General features: G+C 42.7%; 1 protein-coding gene across 1 annotated transcript in view; it reads left to right on the top strand.

The window, feature by feature from the left end:
* The first annotated feature begins 469 nt into the window (after positions 1–469).
* The window catches only part of LOC144501951 (heparan sulfate glucosamine 3-O-sulfotransferase 3A1-like), a 146,103-nt gene continuing 126,232 nt past the window's right edge, over positions 470–20,340 (top strand). Inside the window, exon 1 of the mRNA XM_078225980.1 lies at positions 470–1,374. Coding sequence (XP_078082106.1) covers positions 830–1,374 — 545 coding nt within the window. The 5' untranslated portion in view covers positions 470–829. The remainder of the gene's footprint in view (positions 1,375–20,340) is intronic.

The raw sequence follows: 20,340 nt of genomic DNA, 5'->3' as shown, positions 1-20,340 counted from the left end.
AAAGCATTCCATTCATAGAGAAGGAAAGGACAGGATGCAGAATGTGGTGTTACAGTCAGAGCTAGGGTGTAGAGAAAGATCAACTTAATGTGAGGTAGGTCCATTCAAAAGTTTGATGGTAATAGGGAAGAAGTGAGTGAGAGGGAGGGAGTGAGAGGAAGAGAGTGAGTTAGAAGGACTGAGGGTGAAAGTGAGTGAAAGGGACAGAGTGAGGGTGAGAAGGAGTGAGTGAGTGAAAGCGAGGGGACTGAGTGATTGATTGAGAGGCAGTGAGTGAGTGAGGGTGAGGAACAGGGAGAGTTCCCTCCACCCACTCCCTGGCCCCGCCTCTGGGCAATATTTCAAAGCCCCCGCCCCCTCTGGCACTCTGATAGGGCGAGAGCTTCAGGGAGCCTTCCCATTGGAGAAGAGCGGGAGAGGGGGCGGGGCAGAGGTTGTGATTGGCCAGGTCTCTGTCCATCATTCACACACACACAGGGGAAGTTTGCTCCAGTGATGTGCTCGGGACTGTGGCTGGGAACTGGGGGATGAATCAGACAGGGAATGAAATGCGCTGTGACAACACAGGGGAGCTGACTGGGAAAGTAATGCAGCAGAAAGTCAGTGAGTGGCGGGCGACTGGAGTTAGAAACTAGAAGGATATAAAACCCCTTCCCACCCCCAGAATAAAACACTGGGAGAAAGAGTGGCATCCAATTTAATCCACAAATCAGACTCAAACACATTCACGGGAGGATCACACACACACCTAATAAAATCTTTCTGTTAAGCTGTTACATGGCTGCTGCCTAGTAATGGCATTCTCTTGTGCCGGGGACTGCTACACGTTATGGCACATAGCACAGTCTTTTCGGACGCTCTGCCCACCAAGGTCTACCGGAAAATTGTGGTCATGATGTGTGCGCTGCTGATGTCCCTGTACCTGTTGTATTATCTGTCGGATCTGTGTCACCCAGTGCCCAGCCCGCTCCGCGTCTCCGGAGAAGGCAGCTACCTGGCGGCGGAGCTGGAGGACTGGCGGGCGCTCCGCAGGAAGAGGCTCCTGCACAGGCTACAGGCGCAGGGGGGCTACTGGCCGCCGCAGCTCCCGGGACACTACCTCCGAGACCTCCGGCTGCAGTTCCAGTCCTTCAAGCTCAACCAGCGAGGGGACACCGCCGCCGCCAGCTCCTCCTCGGCGGGGAACCCGTCCAGCACCCTGAGCTTCAGCGGGGACGGCTCCAGGAAGCTGCCGCAAGCCATCATCATCGGGGTAAAGAAAGGAGGCACCCGGGCTCTGCTCGAATTCGTCCGTGTCCATCCCGATGTCAGGGCGGTGGGGGCAGAACCGCATTTCTTCGACAGACACTACGACGAGGGATTGCGCTGGTACAGGTACAGGAACTTGGGGAGGGCAGGGGTTGGGCAGACACTAATAACACCTACACCCAGGACACTTTATCATTAACACTCACTTGTTGATTCAAAGTTCCTGCTCGGGCTTTCCTCATCAATTAGCTGCCACAGTAAAGGATGTCTTTATATAAAACTTAAAATGTTGCTGCAGAGCACACGGCGAGTAAACATTCCCTATGTAATAATCATTTTTTAAAAAAGTTTTTATTTATCATTGTCACAAGTAGGCTTACATTAACACTGCAATGAAGTTACTTCATTGTAATGTCAATGAAAATCCCCTATTGTCACTGCATAACTTCCAATTCAACTTGGGTGACAGTATTTAGTTGTAACTTGCTGCTCGCAATTTTTTCACTTGTTGTATGAAAATAATTTCCTAATATGCTTGAGTTTTCTCTGAGGATATTATTCATCCCTTCAAATAACGCCTCATCGGTGGAATATATCGTAACAACTCTTTAGTAAGCCTGTGCTCATTTATAATCCTTGGAGCACTTAAGGCCTGGGTGTGGGTAGAGTGAAGGCTGCAGTAATAGATTTCAGTGGAAATATTCCCACTGATCCGAAATTTAAAAAAAACAAACTGCTAACTAAGTAACTTGGTAGAGATAGGTTTGGGGAGGGAGGGGTAATGAATACAGCTCCCCACTCACTCACTGACTCACTCATTCACACAACACCCGTCATTCCCAGACACTTTTATTGAGACCTCAATGAGACATTTGCAGCAGGATCGTAAGTTTCCTCGCCCTCGGGCTCACCGCTGCTTTACACAGCAGAGACCTTTAATAGTTAGAGGGCTATGTGTCATCATCATGCTGTAAGTCATATAATGTTTTTACTGCAAGACTCTGGTTTTAACAACTCGCACTCCATTCCTACAAGGTGACCAGTGTCTCTGTCGCCATTCACTTCCCTAGATCTTTTTATTTTTGAAATACAAGTTATCGAATGATTTGAATGTGTCCATTTTTCCATTTTAGAGAACGAGAAAGTGTTCCTCTTGTTTGATTTCTGGTACGATAGTTCTCAGTGAATTATTGTGGCTGGATTAAAACAAAAAAATGTTCTGGAGTCTTCTTCAGAGTAACAGCAATTGGGGTTCATCTGCGTTTTATACAACTGTTGTCTCCAACTTCCAAAACACCCCAAAGAGAGAAGCTTAACAGTAAACTCCGTCGTTTTATTTGACATACTGAGGCTTTTTTTCGTAGAATAGAGGGGAACTTTCCAGTTAGGGATTCAACCGTTACGGGTGATTAATATTAGGAGGGGAGTTGTTTCTTATCACTGGACATAAGGGAGTTTACTGTTCAAACTGAATTCACACATCACTTTTGGAGGTTCCCCAGTCAATGATTGCATTTACTAAAGTGAATTCAGGCCCTGACAACACCGAGTTTCCCAACTCCTCCAACACACTGGATTGATGATGTCACCAGCACCAACTATTTAATCAAAAACATCGACAAATAATGAATTGAGGGCAAAATAAAAAGAAATTCCTTAATGCAAACTCACCATTTAAATGTCCGTGATCACAATATGGAAAGTGTAACCATATGACTGGTGAAGAATTTCTTTAGTTTATTGAATAAAAGGTGAAAAGTTCAAGCTGACTAGTGATTTGTATACAAATACCAGCAACCATATTGTTTTGCCATAATGCAATTTGCCACATCTGGTTCTTAGTCATAGAACCCTGCAGTGCAGAAGGAGGCCATTTGGCCTATCAAGCCTGCACCTACAACAACCCCACTCGGGCCCTATTCCTGTAGTCCCATGTATTTACCCTGCTAATCTCCCTGACACTAAGAGGCAATTTACCTTGGCCAATTAACCTACCCTGCACATCTTTGGACTGTGGGAGGAAACCGGAGCATGCACAGGAAACCCACGCAGACACGGGGAGAATGTGCAAACTTCACAGTCACCCGAGGCTGGAATTGAACCCGGGTCCCTGACGCTGTGAGGCAGCAGTGCTAGCTACTGTGCCACCCACATAAATCCATGTGAATATCTTTGTGAAACTAATATTTTATTGATCTGTTAGTGCCCAAACATATTCTTTATGGATGTGAATAATTTATTAAGCATGATACTTTTTAGTTACTTCTTAAAAGTCGTTACTAATTTTGATATTGAAGAAAACTACATACAACTTGATATTTTCCATATTAATTGTGTTGCAAATGTCCATTTTTGCCCAGAAAGATCAAATATTACGAAAATTTTTTGTTATTTGACATAACTACTTTTCATTAATTATGTGGAGTCATATATCCAGATTGAAATTAAGAGCCAAAAATATGTGTACATGGACACAAATTACAAGTACATTTAAGATCTGACCTTCTCTGAAAAATTGACATTGTGTTTGGGTTTTATTAAGTATGGTATTGTTTATGAATCTGCTCAAGGCTGTATAAGGGCTAGTCTTGTTCTGAGATTTGAGCCAGGATTTCCAATCGTCTGTGGGGTGGAGTAGGTGAGTTGGCGTGCCTGGAAAAAGCACTCTCAGACGAAGTGTTCATGTCCCCACACCTCTGGGACCATGGTGAAATTTCAAAGTGAACTATTGGCCCTCTGATGTCCTGACCTCTCTTCTGCAATGCAGCATCAGGCTCCATGATACCTGCCATCTGCCTTTGTCTATCGTGCCCTGCCTCCTAGTAATGCCCCACTAATTGGGCATTGAACTAATCTCCTACCCAACTAGAGCTTTTATATTTGACGATAGCATCATGATGCACTTGCAATCCAGGATCAATCCCTGAAATTATCAGGGAGTCAGGTTCCCAACCATGAATTAAAAATCGAACCCTTGTACTTGATAAAGTCTGAATTCAGTCAAGTGAAAAGGTTAGACTGGGAGACAGAGCATCAGATAAAAGACTAAAAGGTTTCAAAGACAAATGGTCTTGTTACATCTTTCATGCCATCTCCTTCCCTTTCTTTCCAGAACTGAAACTTACACTTCAACATAGGTTCTGATGGGAGCTTGCTGAAGAATCTCATAAGATCCCTCTGCCTCAAATGTCAAATATGTCAGGAAAGTGAAAGAAAGAGCCCATCTCTATTTCACCGTCAAGCTAATAGGAGCTAATGATTTTGCTAGATGGAGTTTAAGTTTATTTATTAGTGTCACAAGTAGGCTTACATTAACACTGCAATGAAGTTACTGTGAAAATCCTCTAAAGTTAAAGTTGGAATTGCAAGATCTCTGGTTCAAACCCAAGAGCTGACATTATTCTTGTTGAAAGAACTTTACAAAGCAACCAAGAAATAACTTTACGGAATCTTTCTCTAAATGCTTCAAATCAAACCAGTTACCATTATTTTTAGGGTTTCAATTGTTTTCAATGAACTCATTAGTTTTGAAGTAATAATGTTCTTTGTAGGATTTTTGCAATTTTTAAATTAAATGAATTTGCTGCAGATGGAATAAAATCAGAAGTTTTATTTAAAAAACCAACATTATCATTAAATACATTCTTATTCAAGAGCTGTATATTTTTTAAATGGTGTGACCCATTTGAAAGCCAAGTAATAAGTTTTGCACAGACCTGAATCAGTCAATGTGATCTTTAGGACAGCACAGTGCTGCCTCACAGCACCAGGGACTCGGGTTCGATTCCCGGCTTGGGTCATCGTCGGTGCAAAGTCTGCTTGTTTTCCCCGTTTCTGCGTGTTTCCTCTGGGTGCTCCAGTTTCCACCCACTGTCTGTAAGATGTGTTGGTTAGGTGTATTGGTCATGCTAAATTCTCCAACAGTGTACCAGAACAGGTGCTGGAGTGTGGTGACTAGGGGATTTTCACAGTAACTTCATTGCAGTATTAATGTAAGCCTACTTGTGACACTGATAAATAAACTTAAACTTGATGTTTGCAACTTGTACAAATGACATGAAGCCCTCAACCAAGCAGTTTCTGTTCAGGAGTAGTTAGTATAGGTCTTAGTGAATTTGATTTTTTAAAAAAGTTTGATAAAAGAAGAGGAAAGAGTGATCCGCTTGGGTTTGGTAATGAGTGAATATGGAACATAAATTAGATCCCATGTTTGCTACATCCCTGGCATTGCTTTCACTTATTTTATGAAACGTTCTCCATAGTTAACCTTCAAAGACAGTTTTGTTTGCAGCAATACCAGAATTATTAGCATGAATCTGAGTTGGAGTTGGTTGTCAAGAATAGGAAGGGGTTAGAAGACTTATTTTAAGAGACATTCGTAGGAGGGTTGGTAACCAAAGGACAAGTGTTTAAAGTAATCAACAAAACATCTAGAAGGGAAATAAGAAGATTTGAATGCGGCAAACAGTTATGCTCTGCACTGTCTGAAAGAATAATGGAAACAGATTCAGTAATAACTTTCAAAAGGTAATTGAATATAACCTTATAAAGGAGCAGGACTGTAGTGAAAGCACAGGGGAGTGGGAATATTTGGATAACACGCTCAAAGGCATGATTGAATGGCCTCCTTCAGTGCTGTAAATTTCTATAATTCTCTGAAGTAATTCAATGTTTTTAAAAATCTTTTTGTAATGTATTGAAATAATATGTCTGCACACACTTCCTGTCTATAAAATGCTACTTTCCAATGCCGTACTCTGCACCCACATTTTCCAATAACTTCTGATGAACATTTGCACTGATAGCTGATGATACAAATTTGTCATACTGTAGCTTCACCCTGCCATTAGAAGTGGTACTGTACTTCCTCAGGTCTATGTCCCCTTGCTCCTTAGCCTGTGCAGTATGCTCCAACCAAATCTACTTTGCTACTTTGTAAATCGTCGTAAGTTTTGTGATCGAACTATAAATAATATAACAATTCAATTTTACACGACTAAGGACAAAATGTGTGACTTTATAATGAGGATTGAAATCGGGCTGCACATTCTGATTCAGTTATCCATTGCTCATTAACCTTGACTCACATGTTGTTGATTCTCCATGTGCAACACTCTTGAAAATCCATTGCTATCCCTATTCAAACTTTTGTACAGGGTACAAACTTCCTGACCAGAGATTTTACTTCCCGTTATCATGCTTTTCCACCAACATTCACACCTTGTAAATTGTGGTGTCAACATTTTTCATTTGATTTAATCTGTCACAATGTGGGCACAGGTTTTAATATCTGGTTAGCTCTGTGAAGTCTTTCTCCAAACTGACTTATATCTAAAACAACCTAATCAACTGACTTTGACCAATGCCAAGGCTATTTCCAAGTACACCCAGTAACCGATAATATAATAATTTGATCTGTAAAGTGATCTCCTGCCATTTTTGATGCAAATATAATACAATGAACAATGTGAACAAAGAACAAAGAAAAGTACAGCACAGGAACAGCCCCTTGGCCCTCCAAGCCTGTGTCGATCATAATACCCTAACTAAACTAAAAAAAACCTTCTGCCCTTACTTGATCCGTATCCTTCTAGTCGCTCCCTATTCATGTACCCATTCAGATGCCTCTTCAATGCCTCTTAATGTGAGTATGCTTCAGGTTTATTTTTCCATTTTAAAGTTATAGATAATTTGCTTCTGATCTTTGGGTATTCGCCAAATGTCAATCTGTCCCCCAAACAAGGAGAATGCCTTTTTCGAGTCAGTCACGAGGAGTTGTACAAGATCATCTTTGATTGATCGACCCACCTATCTTCCTTCCTACCCCAGAAGCATTTGCAACCATCTTCAATCAGAAGTGCAAAGTGGATGATCTATCTTAGCCTCCTCCTGAGGTCCCGAGCATCATAGACTTCAGTCTTTAGGGAATTTGATTCACTCCACGTGATGTCATGAAACAGCTAAAGGCACTGATTTTTGAAAGGCCTTGGGCCCTGACAATATTCCGGCAATAGTACTGAAGACTTGTGCTCCAGAAGTAATTGTATCCTTGGCCAAGCTGTTCCTGTGCAGCTACAGCGCTGTAAGAGTTTTAACAACACCAGGTTAAAGTCCAACAGGTTTATTTGGTAGCAAATACCATTAGCTTTCGGAGCGCTGCTCCTTCGTCAGATGGAGTGGAAATCACTTCGACAGCGCTGTCATCTATCCAGAAATGTGGGAAATTGCCCAGATCTGTCCTATCCAAAGAAACCAGGACAAATCCAAACCAGCTAATTACTGCCCCATCAGTCTACTCCTGATCATCAGCAAAGTGATGGCAGGGGGGTCATCAACAGTGCTACCAAGTGGCACTTACTTAGCAATAACCTATTCACTGATGGCTCAATTTGGGTTCTGTCAGGATCACTCAGCTCCTGACCGCATTCTAAACACAGATAAAATAACTGACCTCAAGATGTGAGATGAGAGTGACAGTGTTTGACATGAAGCCAGTATTTGGCCAAGTGTGACATCGAGGAGTCCTAGCAAAACTGGAGTTAATCGTAATCAGGGAGTAAACCATACAGTAGTTTGAGTAATACTTAGCACAAAGGAAGGTAATTGTGGTTGTTGGAGATCAATGATCTCAGTTCCAGGACATCACTGCAGGAGTGCCTCAGGGTAGCGTCCTAGGTCCAAACATTTTCAACTGCTTCATCAATGACCGTCCTTTTGTCATAATGTCAGCCGTGAGCACACTGATCAGCACAATTTGCAATGGGTCAGATACTGAAGCATATATAACAAAATTTAGACAACATTCAGGCTTGGGTTGATAAGTGGCAAGTAACATTTGTGTGACAAAAGTGCCAGATAATGACCATCTCCAACAAAAGAGAATCCAACTATCTCACGGTAGCACAGTGGTTAGCACTGCTGCTTCACAGCTCCAGGGACCTGGGTTCGAATCTCGGCTCGGGTCACTGTCTGTGTGGAGTTTGCACGTTCTCTCTGTGTCTGCGTGGGTTTCCTCCGGGTGCTCCGATTTCCTCCCACAGTCCACAGATGTGCGGGCTAGGTTGATTGGCCATTCTAAATTGCCCCTTAGTGTCCGGGATGCATAGGTTAGAGGGATTAGTGGGTAAATATGTAGGGATATGGGGATAGGGTCTGGGTGGGATTGTGGTCGGTGCAGACTCGATGGGCCAAATGGCCTCTTTCTGCACTGTAGGATTCTATGACTTCTCTTTCTGCACTGTAGGATTCTATGACTTCCATGACTCTATGATATTCAATGGCATTTCCATTGCTGCATACCCAACTATCCACATCCTGGGTGTTACCATTGATCAGAAATTAAACAGGACCAGCTATACATATGTATTTCTTTTATTCATTCAAGAGCTTCGCTCGCTAGACCAGAATTTACTGCCTATCCCTCGTTGCCCATGAGAAGATGGTGGTGAGCTGCCTTTTTGAAATGCTGCAGTTATGTGGTTTATGTACATTCATTGTACTATTAGGGAGAGAATTTCAGGATTTTGGCCCAGTGACAGTGAAGGAACAGCAATATATTTCCAAGTCATAATGATAAGTAGCTTAGATGGGAACGTCCAGGTGGTGGTGTTCCGATGTGTCTGCTGCCCTTGTCCTTCTAGATGGAAGTGGTCGTAGGTTTGGAAGGTGCTTTCTAAGGAGCCTTGGTGCATTGCTGCAGTGCATCTTGTAGATGGTACACATTACTGTTATTGTGTACCAGTGGTGGAAGGAGTGAATGTTTGTGGATGGGGTGCCAATCAAGCTGGCTTCTTTGTCTTGAATGATGTCAAGCTTCTAGAGTGTTGTTGGAGCTGCACTCATCCAGGCAAGTGGAGAATATTCCACCAAGACTTGTGCCTTATAGATTTTTGGACAGGCTTTGGGGAGTCAGGAGGTGAGTCACTCATCACAGGATTCCAAGCCTCTATCCTGCTCTTGATCGCACAGTATTTTAAGGGTGGTCACATTAAGTTTCTGGTCAATGGTAACTCGCAAGATGTTAATAGTGGGGGATTCAGCGATGGCAATATCATTGAATGTCAAGGGGCAATGGTTAAATTCTCTCTTGTTGGAGATGGTCATTGCCTGGCATTTATGCGGCATGAATGTAACTTGCCACTTGCCAGCCCAAGCCTGGATACTGTTCAGGTCTTGTAGCATTTGGACATGGACTGCATTCGTATCTGAGGAGGCTCAAATGGTGCTGAACACTGTGCAATCATCAGCAAACATCCCCACTTCTGACCTTACGATGGAAGGTCAATGATAAAGCAGCTGAAGATGGTTGGACCTAGGACACTATCCCGAGGAGCTCCTGCAGTGATGCCCTGGAAGTGAAATGATTGACCTCCAACCACCACTACCATATTCCTTCTTCCTTGGTGTGATTCCAATCAATGTAGAATTTTCCCCTGATTCCCATTGATACCAGTGATGCCAGGGCTCCTTGATGCCACATTCAAATGCAGCCTTGACTCTCACTCTCTGGAGTTCTTCTGACCATGTTTAAGCTGTAATGAGGCCAAGAGCTGAATGGCTCTGGTGGAACGCAAATTGAGCATCAGTAAGACTGATGATCAGGAGTAGATTGATGCTGTGGTAATTGGCCGGGTTGAATTTGACCTACTTCTTGTGTACAGGACATACCTTGGCAATTTTCCACTTTGCCAGGTTGATGCCAGTGTTGCAACTATACTGAAACAGCTTGACTAGGGGCATGGCAAGTTCTGGTGCAATGTGCCTCAGTACAATTGCCAGATCATTGTCAGGGCCCATTGCCTTTACAGATCTATGGCCTTCAGCCATTACTTGATATCATATGGAGTGAATCGAATTGGATGAAAAGTGACATCTCTGATGTTGGGGACTGCCGAAGGAGGCGAGGTGGATCATCCATTCAGTACTTCTGGCTGAAGATTGTTGCAAATGCTTCAGCCTCATATTTTGCACTGATGTGCTGGGCTCCTCCATCATTGAGGATGGGGATATTTGTGAAGTCTCCTCCTCCAGTTACTTGTCCCCACCATTCACTGCTGAATGTGGCATGACTCAGAGCTTAGACCTGATCCATTGGTTGTGCAATCACATGGCTCTTGCTGCTTATTTTGTTTGGCAAACAACAGTCCTGTGTTGTAGCTTACATAAGTAATGTGGCTACAACAGCGGTCAGAGAATAGGAATCCTGTGGTGTGTAACCTACCTCCTGACCCCCCAAGGCCTGTCCACCATTTACAAGAGACAAGTCAGGAGTATGATGGAACACTCGCTACTTTGCTAGGATGAGTGCAGCTCCAACACCACTCAAAAAGCTCAACATCACCCTGGATAAAGCAACCCCGCTTGATTGGCAACCAATCCAATACCTTCAACATTCACTGCCTCCACCACTATCTCCAGGTTGCACTGCAGCAACTCACCGTGAGTTGAGGTACGAGGCTCCTTCCCTAAGCATGTCACAAACATGCTTGACAGTTGAGTAACTCCAAGCCACTTTGTTCATCAGGCCATGTTTCAGTTCATTGGAGCAAAGTCTTTCCTTTGAACATCTTTGTTGAGCTCGGGAGAGAAAGTATTGGATAGGCTCCCATATTGTAAAACTCATAATGCTTCCTGCTTCATGGCACATCATATTGGAATAATAATGTTCAGTGCCAACAATTTGTACTTTTAACATTTTAATAAATCCAGTGTTCTATATTTAATGCTGCTTGCATTCTCAAAAGATTCTGCAATGACTCTCTAACAGAGTATCTTACCCAGGCCCTTTCCTTTGCCCTATTCCCATAAGCTCACACATTTGCATACATACATACATATAGTGCAGAAGGAGGCCATTCAGCCCATCAAGCCTGCACCATTAACAATCACACCCTGGCCCTATCCACATAACCCTGTGCATTTACCCTGCTAGTCTCCCTGATGCTAAGGGGCAATTACCATGGCTAATTCATCTAACCTACACATCTTGGGACACTAAGGGGCAATTTAGCATGGCCAATCCTCCTAACCTGCACATCTTTGGACTGTGGAAGGAAACCGCAGCACCCAGAGGAAACCCACGCAGACACGGGGAGAATGCGCAAACTCCACACAGACAGTCATCTGATGCCAGAATTGAACCTGGGTCCCTGGCGCTGTGAGACAGCAGTGCTAACCACTGTTCTCTGCCCATCTGCTTGAGGTAATTCTATGGGCAGGGATTTTCCAGCCCTTCCGGCTGGTGGACGCTTTCCCCCCGCGGCGGAGTGGGTGAGCCACGGAAAACACCGTAGACATCGGCAGGACTCGAAGATCCCACCAATGTCTGATGGCGAACTGCCTCCGCCACTGGAAAACATGCCCCACGGAGGGTCTTGGAAATCCCACCCTTTGTATTTAGGATGTTTTTCAGCACCCAAATTGACACAGTATTAGCATCAAACTTGTAGCATGAATTGGTGCAATGCGCTATTCCAGCTCTGTCAACGGAAGTTCCACCAGCTGCAGCATGCGCACATAAACTTAGAGACAGAAAGGCATATACAAAGTTAAGAGCAGTGTGGTTTGTGGTAACCTAGTTTCATGTTGTATGATTCATTTCAGAGGAAAAATGATTTCTGTTCTAATTCAGCCAAACCAGATGTGCCTATTTGTAACTTAAATTGAAATCCAAACAGAGCGAACGGGCTTGTTTGTACAGCCCCTTCAAATTGAGAGCAAGCCTTATCCAAATCCCATATGTATCAGGCTGTATGAAAAGAAAGCTATTCGCTGCCTCACCCTGTCCTTTCCATTTCATCAATGTTGATTCTGCGACATGTGTACATTCATATAATCTATACATATCGATGAGCATCCTAATAAACAGAAATGCATCAGTGCAGGGGTGTTATTAACATATTGGCATGCACAGAGTAACTTTTCTTGAGAGCCCACAATAAATGAATGGACTGGAATTTGATGAATGAATAAAAGCCGGCAGTCTGCATTGCAGGGTGAATTGACATGAATTTCGGAATCCACACATTTATTTAAAGTTTATTTATTAGTGTCACAAGTAGGCTTACACTAACACTGCAATGAAGTTACTGTGAAAATCCCCTAGTCGCCACACTCCGGCGTCTGTTCGGGTACACTGAGGGAGAATTTAGCATGGACAATGCACCTAACCAGCACATCTTTTGGACTGTGGGAGGAAACCAGAGCACCCGGAGGAAACCCACGCAGACACAGGGAGAACGTGCACACTCAGTAAAGGCAGTGACTCAATCTGGGAATCAAACCCAGTCCCTGGCGCTGTGAGGCAGCAATGATAACCATTATGCCACTGTGCCACCCAATTGAAGTTCAGAGCCAGCACATATGCAGTTAAATGAGGAAATCTGAAAGCTGCTGTCACTGATATCCTACTTGTCCATATTCTGTGCTGTTGAAGTCTTATCCAGTGAAAGCTGTGCAGAGATCAATGTGATGGTGCGAAGTTGGGCTGTTTGCCCAATATTTTAACTAAATGACGAACAGAAATGTTAGTGTGTATAGAATCAGGAGTGACTGAGTTTTTAATGATGTAGTAATTCATATATATTCTTGAACAGCCTCTCTGGCCCTGAAAATACAACTTTACAAGTGTGGAATTTCATTCCCTCAGAATGAAATTAATATTTCAGAATTTTACAAAAGTCAAAAACTGAAATACCTTTTTAAAACGTTTAACTGTTTTCAATGTAATGGCTCTTTCTTAATCCCCTTTCTATGTCCCCAATTTTTATTTAGCTGCCTATTCAATTCTTTAAACATAATTTATATTTCCTGTCTTTGCATGTGTCTCAGCGAGGACTTGCTAATCTAATCTGTTGATCAGCTTTCCTGCCCACAGGTGCTACAGATCCCCTTTAGAGGGCGCTGATTTCAAACAGACACCAGTAGCATGGAAATCTCTGCTGACGAGCTAGTGGTCTCTATACCACTGGAGGCAAGGTGAATAGCAAAAGTCTTTCATTTGCTGTTCACTTGCTTGTCCAATATTATTTAAAGAAATATTCAATTTTGAACCTGTCCAAAACTTTTAAAATTACATTTTTACATTCAATGTGCACCTATATTAACTTACCTGATGACCTGTGAAAGCAACTTTCCAAAAACACTATTAAACAGCACACCTCTAATACATGCATCATCACAAGGTTAAGTTCCTACCCCTCCCAAAGCAGTTACACCACAGCTGTGTGTAATCCAGTTCCATTAGATTTTTAGTCCAGAAATTAACTTCCTTAAAATCAATTGCTCATTTCTTCTCGATATTACTGGAACCTGGAGAATGAATTCTCCGTCAGAGGTCAACATTTGATGTGGTTGACGATTACTTAAATGTATGGGGTTACAGTATTAAAAGGCAACCAGTTTTAAAAATATACTGAGTTCACTAATCTCCACAGCGGGTGCAAATACCTGTACTACATTTTACTTAATGAAAGCTGGGTTTTTTTACATTTGAATTCTGCAACTCAACAAACAATCTGCCGCTCTTGGTATTAGCTGAAGTTATAAATATACTTTTAAAACCTCAATGAGCTTATTTCTGCTTTTTCTTGAGCCATGCAAAACCCTATGGTTTTTGCCAACTAGAATGCTGCTCATTGCCTGATGAAAGATGATATTGGCAAAACACAGACAAGTGGGACTAGTTCAGTTTAGGAAACCTGGTTGGCATGGATGGGTTGGGCTGAAAGGCCTGGTTCCGTGCTGTTATTCCATGACTCTACATGGCAAGGGGAAGAATGTTGCTGAAAGGTCTGTGTAGTGCGACTTTCTTCAAATCAGCATTGCCACATAGAGATCCCTCAAACATGATTTTTGTTTTAAGTTGTCTACTTTTGGAAGTACAATTCTGGACACAGGGTCAGACCACTTGGGTGCTTGTTCAGTTGGGATATTGAGGGAAACCAACGTCTGTGAGTTGGCTGCCTTGGTTTACACTGCTAAATCTGGCTCTTTTCACCTGGCAACAGAACTGAGCAGCCATGAATAGCTGGTTTTGCTGCCAGGTTTAGTAGTATAAACATGGGGAGCTGTCTAATGGACATCATTCTTCTGCAGTCTGACGTAAGAGGAAGTACCAGGACAAAAACAACTTTCGATATTAAGGGCAGGATATTTTTGTGATCGAGGTAGTTAGTTCGAGTTGGGAAATTTCACAACTTGGGAGCCCCCACCTCGATATGAAGGGCCTTGTCACACAGTTTGTGCTCTGTAGGGGAGATGGAGTAGGATTTGCTACCTCCGCAGGCAGTTTGGAGGTGGCCACGGAGGCAGGCGAGTTCCACGTCATTACCACTTGCCGCATAAACAAATTCTTCCTCACATTCCCTCTGTATATTTTGTCCAGAATTGCCAAACCTTGTCCCTTAGCCCTTGTACCATTGGCTGATGGGAAGAGTTTTTCCTTGTTTACCTTATCTAACCTAGTGATAATCTTGTAGCCTTTTAACAAACCTCCCTTCAATCTCCTTTGCTGCAAGGTGAACAACCCAAGAGTCTCAAACCTAATCTCATAGCTAAAATCCCCATCCCTGGAGCCATTTTGGTATAGCTCCTCTGCACCGTCTGAAGGACCTTCACAACCTTTCCAAAGTGCGGTGACCAGAATAGATGCAATACTGTAATTGGGGCCTAACCAGAGCGTTATAAAGGTTCAGCATAACCTCTCTGCTTTTGTATGAATGCCTCTTTTTATGAAGCCCAAGATCTTAGTTGTGCAGTTATGCTTTGCTAACTGCTCTCTCAATATGTCTTACCACCTTCAAAGATGGCACTAACACCATTCTTGCCAGTTATCTGCACACTCTGCAGCTCTTTCACTGGAGTTCCATTCACCTCCAGGTCCTTTTGTTCCTGCACACTCTTTAGAATTGTGCTATTAAGTCCGTATTGCCTTCCCCTTCTGTCAAATGCATCACTTTACATTTCTCTGTATTAAATTTAATCTGCCACTTGTCGGCTCTCTCTTACCCACCATTGATGTTAAACTAACATGTCTGTAGTTACTGGACTTTCCTTACAACCTTTCTAAAGTAAAGTTTATTTATTAGTCACAAGTAAGGCTTACATTAACACTGCAATGAAGTTACTGTGAAATTCCCCTAGTCGTCACACTCTGGTGCCTATTCGGGTCAATGCACCTAACCAGCACGTCTTTCAGACTGTGGAAGGAAACCGGAGCACCCGGAGGAAACCCACGCAGACACGGGGGGGAATGTGCAAACTCCACACAGACAGTGAGCCAAGCTGGGAATCAAACCCAGGTCCCTGGCGCTGTGAGACAGCAGTACTAACCACTGTGCCACCGCACTGCCCCCATCTGTATTGCCTCCGCCTTCTGTCAAATGCATCACCGTACATTTCTCCATATTAAATTTAATCTGCCACTTGTCTGCCCTCTCTGCTGTCTTATCTATGATTTGTAGGGAATGCGTATCATCCCCATTGTTTGCCACTCCTTAAAGTCTGGCGTCATCTCAAATTTGTGAATTTTACTCCGTATTCCAAAATCTAAGTAATTTATCGCCAAAAACAGTGGTCCTCGCACTGACTCTTGCAGAAGACTAATGCTTATCATTCTCCAGTCTGAAAAATAGCCATCCATCATGACTTCATGCTTTCTGTCCTTATGCCATTTTTTTATCCAAAGGCACATTAGCCCTCCTATTCCGTAAGCCTATTAGCAATTATGAAGATGTAACAATAATTTTAAAAATAAATAAATTCCAACTCCCCCTGTCTGTTATCACATGATCCAGATTATGTATTACAGAGTGAGGTAGAATATACAGAAACAGTCCATTTGGCCCATCCAAACCATGGAAATGTTACAACACAGAAGGCCATTTGGCCCATCTTGCCCATGTCAGCCTCCCATCCTTCCTCATCTGACTCTATCAGCAGAAGCTTCTACTCCATTCTCTCTCATAAGGTTGTATGACTACCCCTTAAAGGCAATGATGCTATTACCCTCAACTACTCCCTGTGGTGCTGACTTCCACACCCTCACTACTCCATGTGTAAATAAGTTTTTTTTCAATTTCCTATTTTACTTCTTAGTGACTATCTTCTGGTATATAGTTGTATTCTTCCCAATGTTAGGAAATATAGATAGTTTAAACAATTTATATTTGTATTTTGTGGGTATTAGGAATGAGGTATAAGTTTAAGTTGAAGCTTAATTTATATCTGCACTTGTGTGCTAAGAGAAAGTTAAAACATCAGTTAGCTTATTGCTAAACAAAGGTGCATATATGTCTATAACCAAAAGAGAAAATGCTGGAAAATCTCAGCAGGTCTGGCAGCATCTGTAAGGAGAGAAAAGAGCTGATGTTTCGAGTCCAGATGACCTTTTGTCAAAAATAAAAGGCATAGAAAGTGGGAGATATTTATACTGCAGGGTGGGGGAAGGAAAGATGAATCATAGCCACAGAAACCAGGGAAACCAGAGAAGAAAGCAGCCCTCACATAAACTGCCAATGCAGGTAAGAGAATAAAGGGGCAGAAAGCAAGCCCCAGAAACTAAAGAACGGTCAGAAACCAGGGAATGAAAAATGGAGTCCCAGGCAGTCTGAAGTCAAAGCAAGAAAGAATCAGAATCTGAACAAGGTACTGTTCGCTGAAGTTAAAGAAAAGGACAGAGAGAGGTGTCCAGTTAAAGACCGAGCTGCAAGGTGCAGACCTCGTGAAGTCGGCTAGCAAGAAGCCAGACATCTGAAGTAATCTAAAGTTGGTGCCACCTTATACAGCTTGTAAAGCAACAGTGTTCTGTTTGTGTGGCTCAGTACCAGAGAGATTATGTGGATGCTTGAATGCATGTGGCAACCCAGAATAGAGGAATACTATAAGGAAAGGTTGAAATTCTGGATGTGGATGCTTGATGAAGGGTATCTGAGAGAAAGCGCCAGTCATGGGAGAAGATTTCAAAGTGTGTTCTCTAAGATTTGTGATTGGAAACCCTTGTGTGGAAGCCAGAATTCCAGTGAGACTAGCTGGCTGACTGTATGACAAGCGTCTGGGGGGGATTTGATGAGAAATCCACAGAAGTTGTTTTGGCTGGCATCTGTCACTTGGTTTCAGAGAGTGTGTGTCTGACCACGTTCTGCCTATTGATTTACATGGACTGTGCACGTACTGAGAACATGAGAGTATAATACAGATTCTCTAACTTGTGTTAACTTTACAAATTTGTTTATATCAATGAAGGTAGAGCTGGGACAAAGGAGTATGATAGTTAATCTTTCCTTGTTTAATACATTTTTCAAATCTTTTGTTGATTGGCAGGCCAATGACTCTGTTCATCCACATTTCTAAACAAAAAATATAAAAGTTAGGATCTGTTGAGCCAGATTGAGCTATTCTGGGACCTGACTGTCCAGTAGCAACATAGCTGGGATCTATACTGCAGTTGAAATGAAAATGTGTTCTAATTTTTGATAGGGGAGGTTGTGAGGTGCATCGGGTATTGTCCCTGCCTCAGAAGATCGAGGTCCAAGTTCCACTCCTGGACTTGATGGCCAAGGATGTATTCATAACATGACAAAGCAGGTTGAGTATCATGACAGATGGTAAGAACCAAATAAATTCCTGGTCAGCCATGTGATGGAAAAAACCTTGGAGCCTCTACCATCACTCTCCATAGCTCCAGACTATAACATCCATGTAAAAAGTGCACGTTGCCCCAGCAACTCAGACTGCCTGAGTAAACTCCAACATACCACCACAATACTTGTCACTGCAGTGTGGCTAACTTATCGTAGCTACTTTTCCAAGGAATTCCATTCCTTGACTATTCATCTGAAACAAAAAATGCATCGGTGTGAATTTTCATCCATTCAAGGTGACATTCTTGGAGAAGGGAACAATTTCTTTGTAACCTTTCAGACAATTCCAAGACCAGACTCAATTGTAATGATGTGGAGATGCCGGTGTTGGACTGGGGTGGGCACTGTAAGAAGTCTCACAACACCAGTTTAAAGTCCAACAGGTTTATTTGGAATCATGAGCTTTCAGAGCGCTTCATCTTCATCAGGTGAGTGATGAAGGAGCAGCACTCTGAAAGCTTGTGATTCCAAATAAATCTGTTGGACTTTAAACTGGTGTTGTGACACTAGACTCAATTGTAGTCTGTACTTTACCATAGTAGGGCTGTTTTTTGTGGAGATGTGGTAAAGTTAAGGAGAGAACCTAAGACATGTTTGTGGATAGCTCTAAAAGCCTAATACCACTCCCTGCAGCAATATGAGCATTGGCATAGAATTTAGAAACATAATTTTCTGGTCACCAGTTGAGCAACTCAGCTATTTCAGATAGATCAAGAACCTACAAGCTTTTATCCAATGTAGAAATTGCACTTCAGTATAAGCCGTAGCAAAATCATCCCAGCTGTTCAACAATATAAAAATGCCTACGATTCAATATAGTCTTTCTGTAGACTTCTTCAACCATGTTTAAAGTTAATTTATTAGTATCACAAGTAGGCTTGCATTAGCACTGCAATGAAGTTACTGTGAAAATCCCCAGTCACCACACTCTGCCACCTGTTAGGGTACGCTGCACCTAACCAGCACGTCGTTTGGACTGTGGGAGGAAACTGGAGTACCCGGAGGTAAACCCACTCAGACACGCAGAGAAGGTGCAGACTCCGCATAGACCCAAGCCGGGATCGAACCCAGATCCTTGGCACTGTGAGGCAGCAGTGCTAACCACTGTGCCACCGTGCTGCCCCAATGCAGTTTCAGGGAAAAGGAAAAGCTTTGGCTCACTTGCACTAGCTACTATGTCTTTTGCAACTGCTACACTAGCACTCCTTATAGCTCTGGCTGTAATTCCAACACAGATTGGGTGAGTAATGAAATACTGTCACCGTCATGGCTATTCATTTGCCTAACTTAATTCAGAAAGTAGAAAACATATAATGAATGTTGTTCCCAATGCTGAATGGGAAGCAATGCAGTTACTATCAGAATGGAGATAAAACATGGGTTTGTCGAGGGAAAATCAGTGAGTAGCTACCTCGGTGGAGTTTATCTACTGTTGGGATAAAATATGTGGTTCCTCTATAATTAGTCTGAGCTCATTATGCTGATAGTTTCTGAGCAGTTTGCAACAAGTTAATTTAATCCTTGTGCAATCCAGGCTAGGTACCTATCATAGTTCGATCCACAGGAAGAAATAAGAACAACCTCCGATATTTTCATGGATTGTCCTAAATTAAACATATGAGAAATATCCTGGTTTCAAGAGGTTTCAATCTCAGAATAGGCAACAATTGCTATTTCATTAATCATCATAGAATCCCTACAGTGCAGAAGGAGGCCATTCGGCCCATCGAGTCTGCACCAACCACAATCACCCAGGCCCCATTCATAACCCCGCACATTTACCCTACTAATCCCCTTGACACTAGGGTCAATTTAGCATGGCAAATCAACCGAACCCGCACATCTTTGAGATATGGGAGAAACCTGGAGGAAACCCATGCAGATACGATGAGAATGTGAAGATTCCACGCAGACAGTGACCCGAGGCCGGAATTGAACCCAGGTGCCTGGCGCTGTGAGATAGCAGTGATAACCACTGTGCCACCCATGGTTTATTCATTTTACACAATTGTTGCTTTTGCACTATTTTACGTTATTGTAATGTTGTTGGAATAGGAAATTCTCTACTTTCTCCCTCTGTCCCTGTCAATGGTGCATGTCAAAACAGCACCGTGAATTTATTGAACTATAAATGAAATCACGCATTAGTGGCTTTGCAAACTAATTACACACAGGTCTGTACATCTTGCCACATCACCTATGTCCAAAATGTACTCTTCTGTCCAATTCTTCTGAACACAATTCAGGAAATGTACTGTGCATTTTAATCTTATTTCTGAAGAATGGCCCTTCAGTGAATGCAGTTTTGTAAAGAAACAGATTAATTCACTTTATAGAAATTCTCCAAAAGGATTTCTATGTTTACTTGGTAAATCAATACATTGTGGTTTCATCCATGTCAATATGGTGCTGATGGTCTTTAGGGAAATTCAAATCTTTTTTTCTGGTTGTT

The sequence above is a fragment of the Mustelus asterias genome, chromosome 12, assembly GCF_964213995.1.
Source record: "Mustelus asterias chromosome 12, sMusAst1.hap1.1, whole genome shotgun sequence".
NCBI classification, from domain to species: Eukaryota; Metazoa; Chordata; class Chondrichthyes; order Carcharhiniformes; family Triakidae; genus Mustelus; species Mustelus asterias.
This window is presented reverse-complemented; position numbering and strand designations above follow the sequence as displayed.